This window comes from Aptenodytes forsteri, unplaced genomic scaffold (genome assembly GCF_000699145.1).
Source record: "Aptenodytes forsteri isolate BGI_AS27 unplaced genomic scaffold, ASM69914v1 Scaffold181, whole genome shotgun sequence".
Classification (NCBI taxonomy): Eukaryota; Metazoa; Chordata; class Aves; order Sphenisciformes; family Spheniscidae; genus Aptenodytes; species Aptenodytes forsteri.
Genome location: NW_008795702.1, coordinates 1,734,398 through 1,745,778, shown reverse-complemented (window position 1 = coordinate 1,745,778; position 11,381 = coordinate 1,734,398). Strand labels below are relative to the sequence as shown.

The 11,381-nt window shown below is 34.8% G+C and overlaps 1 protein-coding gene across 1 annotated transcript in view; it reads left to right on the top strand.

Moving 5' to 3' along the window:
- Positions 1–11,079, top strand: part of KIF14 (kinesin family member 14) — a 27,472-nt gene extending 16,393 nt beyond the window's left edge. Inside the window, exons 19-28 of the mRNA XM_009283218.2 lie at positions 999–1,137; positions 3,393–3,493; positions 3,811–3,905; positions 4,672–4,893; positions 5,045–5,229; positions 5,848–6,006; positions 6,587–6,706; positions 9,687–9,761; positions 10,412–10,550; positions 10,688–11,079. Coding sequence (XP_009281493.1) covers positions 999–1,137; positions 3,393–3,493; positions 3,811–3,905; positions 4,672–4,893; positions 5,045–5,229; positions 5,848–6,006; positions 6,587–6,706; positions 9,687–9,761; positions 10,412–10,550; positions 10,688–11,079 — 1,627 coding nt within the window. The remainder of the gene's footprint in view (positions 1–998; positions 1,138–3,392; positions 3,494–3,810; positions 3,906–4,671; positions 4,894–5,044; positions 5,230–5,847; positions 6,007–6,586; positions 6,707–9,686; positions 9,762–10,411; positions 10,551–10,687) is intronic.
- Positions 11,080–11,381: the final 302 nt, after the last annotated feature.

Below are 11,381 nucleotides of genomic sequence, written 5' to 3'. Positions count from 1 at the left end.
TATATTAAAAAAAAGGAGGGGGGGAGTGAATTCTGGATGTGCAGTGAGCTGTTTATTTTTTTTCTTTTCACAGTTTTAAATTGAACATGACAAATCACTGTTCCAAACTAGCTTTAGTTAAGTGTGTAGTTTAGCCTTGTTAGTTTGAAATGTGAATTTCAAATTTGAATTTTAGATCAAGACTTTAAAGGTATGTCTACAGACAATTAATTTTGGATCGAGTGTGCTTTGGAGGTGAATCTTCTGATGCCCATGTCCATCCTGCTTTGGTTCTCATATTAAAGGGGTCCTAAAGCACACTAAATGCATTCCTTTTGGGCAAAACTAAACCGGCAAATATGTGCCAGCCACGAGGAGGTGTTCAGTTCACAGGACCACGACAGAGGTAGTTCAAAGGAAAAATCTCAGAACATGCATATAGTGGATACTGAGTGCTTGGGACCCGCTTTTTCACTCCACAGATCTCTTGCTATGCCATGCTACTTGCTAGTTGTAGCTGAAGAGTGTTCTAGAAGTGGACCTGTATATTGGTCGTGTTCTTAGCGCAAGCAGAGATATATTAGTGCAGAGGAAACTCTCTATCATTTCAAAAAAATGCTACAGTAAATGCAGGTAAGCTAGGACTTTCTAGTAGGTGTAGGTATTGCTTTGTTTTTCAGATGTTGTCTTTTCATATCCTTCAACAAGAAGTCTGCCGGTAGAATTCTGTAGCATGTATTTTGGTCCTGAGTTTCTTGAGAGCCAGGAATTTGTGTGCTAGTATCTACTTCTATCTCTGAACGCAGGGATTCCTTTTTTCCGTTACATAAAAATAATTTTAAAGGCTCCACTACTGTATGTTTTGTGACATACATGATGTCTCAAGTAATTCTGTGTTTGTAATCAAATTTGTATTCTCTGTTATAATCCTATCTACAAGTACCTTGTTTATTTTTGCAATATGAATAATGTTTTTTGTCTTTATTGTTTTTTTTTTTTTAACTTTCTCAAATTCTTAGGCACGACAAAATTGATGATAAAACAGGAACAGTGTCTTCTGTTCAGGTGCAAGTTCGTAACATCAAACTGGGAATAGCAACTTTCTGGAGCCTGGAGAAATTTGAATGCAAACTAGCAGCGATGAAAGAACTCTATGAGGTCAGTAACAACTGAAGAAAAACCACTAATAATCAGTAATATTTTGTCAAAGATAAGATTTTGATAATCATACAGGAGGAAAATCTTGGGATTTTTTTTGTTTATGTGATTAAACGTCAAGACACATGATTCTTTAATAAACACATGTACACACATTTGTCCATCACACAGAAAGAGGACAGTAGAAATCAATGACTGTTCATGTCATTTTGTGTACAAAGTGTGAAGTAGTAAAACAAGGACTGCTTTGTGGTTCCTCTGGCTGTTTAATTGTTCATCTGTGCTACAGGAAAACTTGACTTTTTAAAGGTATCACTTGAATTTTCATTATTACATTCTATCTGTTTTTCTTTGGTTCTGGTAAGTTAATATGCTACTGATTGCTTTTGTCTGTATGTGGTTTAGGTTCTTAAATGGAAGGTTTTTAAAGGCATTTTTCATAATTTCTTGTTTAATAAACTGACAATTAAGGTGCACATTAATCCCTTTTTCTAATTCTATTGCTTTTAATCAGACAAACTGGGTATTTTTGTACTGCACCTCTCTAACTGTGCAGTACTTTGTTTTGGAGCATATCATACTATCTTTTGTATCGAAGGGGAGGATGTAAAACAGAAGAAACAGAGAAGTGGGAACAGTGCCTACATTTGATTCTGTATCCCCAAAAAACTATAACCATCAGCTAAAATCTCTGTAATTACATAAAGGTAGACAGTGGCTCCAAATTATTGAATACAGATAAAATTACAGTATCACCTCTTATTTACTGGGAGAATGGTATTTTTTTATCTCCTAAAGAGAGAAGTGTCATAAGAAGTAAGTTTATCTTTATTGGCTCCATGTGAACAGATGGTGTTTTCATTGCACTCCATTGCATTTTTTTTCTCTGTTTTAGAGCTTGAAGACTTGAGAGCCCTAAGAACTACTTAACAAAAAAACCCCAACAGACTATCAGATCTGGTGGCCCTTAAAAGTACTTTCTTTTTAGTGGTGGCAGTAGAGTATTCTGGGATTTTCCAATCTCCAGGGCCGATCATAGCATTTTATTCGCTTTTTGGTTTCTGCCATATGAATTGCAAGTTGCTCTAGACTGCAGTGAAATAATAAAGGATAAAAGAAGGAAAGTTCTTGGACATGAGCAAGAGCTGGTTAACGTGAAGGAAGGATCCAAAGCAATCTAGTAGAATCGTAATGATCTTGTATTTTATGCTATACTAGTTTGGGGGTTTTTCTGATTAATACACAAAAGGAAAAAAATATATTTAAGACCAGGTTTTAGATTAAGTGAACAGCTTGTCTAAATTTATTCTGTGCTTGAATTTGTGATTCTCCTGATCATATAAACTCTTTTCATTCCAATATCTGTGTTATGTTTAGCCTGCAGCAGTATTGAAAAATGAGTAGAAATTGCTTCAAATAACATATAAATAAATATTTGGATGCTTGCTATTTCCGAACGCAAATCACGTTCTGGCATAAACAGCATACTTGAAGTTTGCAGAGGATGAAATCTCAACTCTTGGAGCACTGAAGGTGCTGGTAGGAAAAAATATGAGGGCTTTTTACATTTTGGAATGCTCCTTTTTTCTACCTTAGAAAATAATTGCATCTCATTAAAAAATTATTTTTTATTTGAAAGAATAACTTCTTCATATATGAGTATATATCTGACATAAAAATCTTTCAATATTTTGTCCAAAAAGGAAAAAAGCCATCAAAGAAAAGCCAGAAAAAAATTGAGGAAACACTCCTTTATGATATAACTCTGTAATACGCAAGTATTTCCAGTGACAGAAAAATATTACCATATTCACTACTAAAAGCTGTTTGGATCTTGGCAATATCAGAGATTGGACTCTATTTCCTGTGGAAAACTATTGCTAAAACTGTTACACAAATCCAGATGTAAAAATAAATAAAAATTGTAAATTATACACCCAGATTTTTAATAAATCTGGCATGTGGAGAGAGCTGTGAAAAAGTTTAGTACTTGGAAATCCTGTGTGTCAGATGCTGGGTAGCTAGGCGTCTTCACTAAATGTTTAGCTTGTTTTAGTTTGTTTTCAAACACACCTCAAGCTGGCTAGCAGTCAGTTATCTTCTAGATTATACATATCCTAACAAAAGAAAAAACATTAAAACTTCTGTTTTACTGTTAGTAGAACATGTTGTCTTCATCTATATGTTATATGCTTTATTATCACTCTATTTCTGTTTAACCCTCCTCCTCCCCTGTGTTTTCTTTATTTTTTCAGAGTAATGATAGCAATAAAGCTGCTGATGTATTTTATGACCCTGCTGATGAGTGGGAACCTGACCTTTCAGATGCCTCAGTTTCCTCTCTTTCCAGAAGAAGGTGATACTGATTTCTAGTTCCTTCATCTACACTTAAAGCAAAAAATAATTTGTCTCATCATCTAAACATGCTTCTGTGCCACTAACGCAGTCTTTTATTTATTAATTCTTCTTTCACCTTACTATAATGTCAAAATTTGAAATTGAATGAAAAGTTACGTATACATTTGCTTTCACTCTGGTTTAGGTTTTGTGTTCCATGAATTGAAATGTTTGGTTTTGTTTGCCTGATATCTGTCAATGTTCATTGAACGTAACGGGGAGAGAGATTCTTTTCTTTTAGAGTTTTTTCATGTTTTCACTCTCATCCTTTCCTAGAAGTAGAAGTTTCATGAAGAACAAGAGAATTTCTGGATGTTTGTCCGAGATAAAATTGCAACCAATTCAGAATATACAGACTTCCTATATATCAGGTACTTACTATACGGCATAACACCTTTCATTTCATACTGAGAATTTGAAACTACTACATGTATAAAACATAGGCACTTCTAATAGTCGTTAAAAAAAAAAAAAAGTGTGGGTTGGAAAACAAAATGAAAAATGTCCTGTTTATAATATCTTCAAGTTTATGATGTCAAGCTGTTAACAGTAGGGGGTTTTTGTATTTTTGATAATGCTTTCTTACAACAAAAACTTTCTAACTAGCACTTATGACCCTTATTTAAGGAATTTATCTAAAACATTACTCCACTTAACTATGCGGGTTAACTGGAGAATGATAGTTCATGTAACAAATTGCCTGAAGCTGAATCCTAATACAATAATTTGGAGACTTTGTTTGTTTGAGTTGTTGCTATTCATTCAACTACTAAGGTACCCCAAGCTTTTTGTAAGGTTTTATAAACTTTTTTTCTGAAATACTAGCTGCTTCAGTTTTCCAAATATTTTTATGCATGTAGTTATTTTAGATTGGCTGGATTTTGTTATTTTCTGTCTCTGTAGGTTCGATTGGTGAAAAAGATGGATTCATGTTAAAGAATTTTACTATGGAATTTGTCTTTGTACTAACTGAATCTAGAAATTATGTAGAACGTTGTATACATGTTTTTTCTGACTTCCTATCTTGAGTAGTTGAACATTCTGAAGAAGCAATACAAAATAGTCATTAAAGACATGCGGACTGCTCACTCATATGCAAGAAACTCTTAATAGATGTTTTGCTTTTACATCATACAGGTTCACAGAATAAGTCCAGCATATGCCCAAGCTTTTCTGAATCGTTTCTTCCTGGAATTTGCAAAGAATCTTTAAGTTCAGCTATAGATTTACTGGAACAGAATCATGGAGGAGGAAAGAGCATAGCAGATAGTCTCCTAACTAATTTGTTTATCATTTTCTCTGGAGTTTCTGCCATTTCAAAAGCCTATGAACAGCAAGATGAAAAATGTCAAGAGAACTGTAAGTCTCATTTTCATAACAGTTTAAAGTAAACATTACTAATGACTTGTCTTTCAGATGCACAAGCATTCTTATGTTTGCCTATCAGAAGAATTAACATTCCTACTTTCATTTGAAAGGAGACCTTCTGATAGATCTCTTTCTCTTGCAGTTTTCTCTCTTGATCATGCTGCTCAGTCGTACAGCATCAGAATTATCTCTGCTTTTGACCAGCTTGTGGTTCTGACCAAGCTCTGGCTTAACAATGTCCAAAAGTGTCCTGGATCTATAAAAGTTGATGAAGAAATAAAACAGGAAGTAAAGAACTTGGGAGGTTATTTACAGTTACTATTGCAGGTAAAGTATATTAACGAATTCATCTGTGTGTAAGAAGTTCTGTGCATTAATGCAATGTTTACTACAGACTTGTTAAAAACACTTAAATGTCCAACGTATGCAATGACAAATGGACACACCTAAGGAAGATGAACAGCAAAGGGTGCATTTTTGCTGGCTAAACTGGCACTTCCGTATGCTAGTTCAGAGTAATGCAGACCTTTCTGTGCCCAGGCCCTGACAATAGCATAGGTTCTTAAACATAAAAGGTGAAAAAAAACATGTAGTGACAACAGCAAATGCTAGTTTAGACTGTGAAGTGCTACTGCTTATAAACTTATAAACCAGCAGCTGGTAAATATTACTCTTGTTCATGCTACACCCTTGTGAAGAGTAGGGGTTTTTTGTTTGTTTGTTTTTGTTTTTTTAAACTGTGTAAGTATAATGATACCATTCTTCTCTGTGATTGCAAGGTATGGTCTTTTAGCTGTGGTAGATAAGCCATTGGAAGTAGGAAGGTGTAAAGCTGAAAATGCCTCAAGCTATTGTGTGCTACAAACTCTTGCATTATAGAAAGCACGTACTCTTTGACCAGAGATGCTTGCTAGCTTCAGTGAATGACATGCCTTTATTTCTCAGGGATGTTCTTCAGATATATCCTCAATGGTAACAGAAGCACGGAGCAAAGTAAACCAAACGGTAAAACAAACAATGAAATACATAGGACACTTGGCAGTAGTCACAAGAGCTGATATTTCCTTTTCTGAAGAGAACAATATTCCTGCAACTAGTCTACAGGTGAAAAAATGTTTATCAGAAATAGTGATTAGAAATAGTAATTTTAATGTTGACATCACATTTATTTTCACTAACTGTGCTCAGAAGCAAATTGTTACATGTAACAACTTGATTAACTGAATTAAGTACGTTCAGAGTTTATGTAATACTTCATTTTTATGGTGAAAATGGATATGTGTTAATACCCTTGAAATTGTTTTGGTTTGGTTTTTTCCTTAAAAAAACGCACTTTAAATATGTATAACTTCCACCTAGAAAGAGAAAGAAATACTGTGCTTTTAGGGTTGTATCTGCACTGAGATTGTACAAGTCTACCTATTTCACTGAAATTCAATACTTATTTCAGTAATCTGTGATTAAGTACCACGTAGAATTTTCAGAAATCTGAAGAAAGTTAGGAAAAGGAGATTAAAGTGCTTGAGTCCCTGTGGTCCAAGAATGACATGTGACTGAATAAACCAGCATGGAACAATTTGCTCAAAACAAAATTACGTTTCTAGCCCACTACGGAAAATCTGTTTTAATTCAAGGCCATATCAATTCCTTTAATCATTATGTTCTGAACCTTTTTTTTTCAAAGGACTTTGTACTTGCCATTTATGATGGAGTAGGCTCAGGGCTGGAGTTTCTCATTGATACTGTACAGGAAAAAGCAAGAATGGTGCAGAAAGAACTCGTGAAACAATATCCACAAAATGAGGTGAGATGAAAGTAAGATTAAAAACTACTACAGTGTCTTAAAGGCACTTCATCACGTCCTTTTATTTTTCAGCAATTCTGTCTAGAAAGTTTATAGTAGGAATACAGTTATGACTAGTAACGCAGGTTTGAGATGGATGGTAAGTGGGAATATTGACTACAATCTTGCAGAGTTTTTTAGTGTTTAGCCTTTCACCCATATGTAGACTGAACATTTAAGTGTATTTTATTTAGAATGATTTCTCCATGCATTGGAGGGCATTTTGTGTAAAACTTCAGCGTAACCATGAAAGAGAGGAAGAATATGAAAACTGGCGCAAAGGAGCCAGTGGACCTTTTATTCTGTATACTACTGTTAAGTTTGTTTGGTAAAAAGATTGCATATTTAATATGTTACACTTTATGGTCCTGAAAGTTAATTGTTAGTTTATACTGATAATACTAATCACCTCTGCTGTTACTACACTCACTGTTGTTGTCAGGAAGATAATTAGAAAGTTTGAAGACTTCATTTTGTCATGCATTGTTCTTACAGTCCTAGTCCCAAACAGCATGCTATCTAAATATTAAAATAGTTCAGTGTTATCTTTTAAGAGCTAGTCTTCTCACATGCTTAACGCTTGGGGTATGCTGAAGCACTTTGATGAATTGGGCACTTTAGAGGGAAATTGTTTGACTAAAGTAGCTATTTAATAGCACAGAAGTCAGAAATGTCCTGCTTGATTTCGTGTCATTCACAGAAGTCACAGCTGACCTTCAAATACCTTCCAGGCTGATAAGCAGCAATGGTATTTTAATTTGAGCAACTTCTTTATTACACTTTATAGGAAAGTTACAGCAAATTATTTATATTGTATTACTGAGTTGTTCCTGTCATCTTCCAGATTTATTGTGATATGAAAAGGAATTACATCAATGGGAAGCTTTTATCTCTCATAATAAGACCTCAATTTAATTATTCTTGTAATTTTAAGATGAGATATTCCTACTACCTCATAATAAACAGATGTGTGTGTACTTTTTCCCCCTTCTCTCACACATAGCAGTTTAGCAATTATATCTTATCAAATTGAACAGGTTTGGGGGTTGGGGTTTTTTTTCAGTATGCTGAAGCCAGAGTTGTTCTGGGGAGGAATTGCTCTTTCATGAAACAAACATACTATTATTGGTGTGTCTAGTGTATTCTGACACTTAAAGCAGAACAGACCTCATTACATGCTGAATTCAGTAGTGGGTTGTTTGGTTTTTTTTGCCTGGAAGGGCTTTTTTTAAGCTACAGCCTGTTATTTTGTGCTTTTACTTTGCTTAGGTGACAAACCGTGAGGAAGATGATACTATAGGGAGTTATGCAAAGTAGAGAATAAAGTATAAGGAATAAGCACCACAGTTAAAAATTTATTTCTGTGACACTATGAAAATTCCAGTAGGCAAGCTAGAGTACCCCTTAGAAATATGCCACTTTCTTAGTGGGTGAGATATTTTAACAGAAAGCCTGGCTGAATTCCAAGGAAATACTTTGGAAAGATTGAAATGTTCTTCAGCAAGGTACTAGATGTACATAGTGTACATGCGTCCTTAGCACCACAGTTAAAAATTTATTTCTGTGACACTATGAAAATTCCAGTAGGCAAGCTAGAGTACCCCTTAGAAATATGCCACTTTCTTAGTGGGTGAGATATTTTAACAGAAAGCCTGGCTGAATTCCAAGGAAATACTTTGGAAAGATTGAAATGTTCTTCAGCAAGGTACTAGATGTACATAGTGTACATGCGTCCTTTCAGTGTTGGGATATAGGCTTGACCTCTGCCACTTTTCCCCTGAATAAATATGTTTTATATCAGACAGCATGCAAGGCTGAAGGTGACAGTTTACCTGTGTCTGAGCAATCCTGTCTTCTGCCTCATCTGTTTTTATGTTTGTTCTTTTTCTTCAAAGTTGAGAAATTTTCAGAGCTGTGGTCCATAAGAAAATCTCCTTAATGAGTTGGGATATATAAAATACTTTATTTCTGAAGAATTTGTTACTACTCAAAAATCTGTAATACATGACCTGGGATAAAAGGTTCAAATCAGTTGGTTGGGATATATAAGCTTCACCTGCCACTTTTCCCCTGAATAAATATGTTTTATATCAGACAGCATGCAAGGCTGAAGGTGACAGTTTACCTGTGTCTGAGCAATCCTGTCTTCTGCCTCATCTGTTTTTATGTTTGTTCTTTTTCTTCAAAGTTGAGAAATTTTCAGAGCTGTGGTCCATAAGAAAATCTCCTTAATGAGTTGGGATATATAAAATACTTTATTTCTGAAGAATTTGTTACTACTCAAAAATCTGTAATACATGACCTGGGATAAAAGGTTCAAATCAGTTGGAGAGGAGTGATAAATTGCTTGTCTCAAGAAAAGGAAAAATTTCTTCCTACTCTGGTTTTCACTGTTGTCATTCTTAATCCTACAGATAATAGTGAAACTGTCCAAAATCTTTTATGTTCCTATCTGCTTGCTTAACTCCCAAAGTCTTCATGTTTCCAGCAAAAGGAATTGAACAGTCTGCTTTCCAGATAATGCTGTTCACTTGCAGCAGATTCCTACGTATCTGCAGGATTCCTGTATATGCTTGTTGCTGGTGGAACTAATGCGAAGTTGGGGAGAGAACAGCAGGGTATTAACTAAGAGATTACCCCTGCCGCTTAGAATGACAGCGATACAAAAATTACAGGACAACCTTTCCTTAGCGAATACTTAGATTTGCTCATTCGATCCTCTCGTATTAAGGGGTTATTTAAAACCTTGCAGATATAGTTAACGTTTTCTACCAGTTTACGTTTTATTTGAAAAGATGCATGTTATGTTGCAGAAAACTTTACTTCTGCTTTTGAGTATTTTTCTCATTAGTATGCCAGTGTTCATTGTTATCCTTCTAAAATATTAATGTACTTTTTGTCTTGAATCAAGTGTACAAAATAATTAAAAGTTTCTTTGTAGATTCAGAATCGAATAAAGGATAATGTTGTGGCATTAGCCAGATTCCTTGAAAATAACATCTCTTATTGCAGAAAGGTAAGAGAAATGTTTCACAAAATGTGTGCTTTGAGTCTGGGGTTTAAATTTAAAGGAGGCATTTAACAGAAGAGGAACTGAAACTACCTTCTGTATATTGACAATTGCATGATGACACTTCCTGTCTCAGTGGCATTCGTGTGATTGGAATGCTAACTTTTCTGGCTACTGCATTTCCACTCAAAATGATTTGATTTTAGTTTTACTTAAAGTATTTCTGGAGGTACTTTGTATCTTATCTGCCTTCTTTTTGTGCTCATCATGAACAGCCTAACCACCTGATTTGTTTCCTTTTAAGTTGAAAGCCTCAAGTTCAGTAATGCTAGTGTAATTGTGTTATAACTACTGCAATAGTTTATGGCCATAGTTATTGGTATTTTGAATTAAAAGCCAGGATAGATTATTTAATCTATCTTCTAAGAGCCAAACCTTTTCTGGATTTTACAGTTCTATTTGCATTTTTTTTTTCTTTCCTGTCAACAATCTGCACTTCTTTTTGGAGCTATCTTACGTTCTGTGACTTGGCATCGCTTTCCTTTTGTGTTTCAGCATTGGCCTGTTTTATGTGACTGAATCCATAATAGGCATATTTAATAGTTAATATACTGTCATGTATTTGATTCTCTTTCAATTGCTCTTTATTAATACAGAACGAAATAGAATCTCAATTACCAGAAGAAGAATCTCTATATCAGGAAATAAAGAAAAGCACTAACATTGCTGCGAAATATTTGGAATTGGAGCAGTGCCTAGCTGAAGTCTGTCAAATTGTTTCTTCTACATTACAAGGTATTTAGCTGGGTTATTACCTGTCTTGATGGTAACCTGTGGACTACAAGAGACCTGTGAAGCAAGAGGGAGGGAGGCTACTTGGTCTCTCTTTGCAAAATGCTGCATTTGATTCTTCTTGCTTTTGTTTTTCATAGGGTCGTACAGAAACACAAGCCCTCTCAGGAGTTTTGCAGAAAATATTTGTGTCATAGCTGGATATTTTAACAACTATTTCAGTTTATTTGCCTTGTCTTCTACTTCTGCAAACAACCCTATCCAGAAAATACCCATGCCTTTTATGAACTTGGATGAATTGGACTCCCTGGTTGATTCCCTTATTATGAATTTTGAACTTGAACAAGGACAGCCATCACTGAAGTCTCAAACTCTTTGTAATGAAACTACTGAGACTCGGGGAGGACAGGCTGAAACAGATGAAGTTGAATCTGCTTGGAAACAGAAGGGGATTCCAAAACACACCCATAAACTCCAGTCTTCACCTCCATTTCCTGCAGAGCTTTCACCTGGTAGGATACAGTGGGTATAAAATGCTATTATCAAGAAATTCAGGGAAACTTTCCCTTTAGATGAAGGGAAAGCAACATATCACAAAAAGCTAAAATTTATTGCTAATATTATTATTAAGTGGTATGAAAGTAAATGACATGATTGTATGAGGATAAGTATCCTAAATTTCACAAGAAAACATGGAGTTCCTTAAGGGGCTGTTAGACTTGAAAATATAGTGCCTTGTTTTAATAAAAGTCTATTATTACCTAAGCCTATAAGAAATAATTTAACACAGTAAGTAAAAAAATCTATTGGAGATAATATGAATGGAGAAACTAA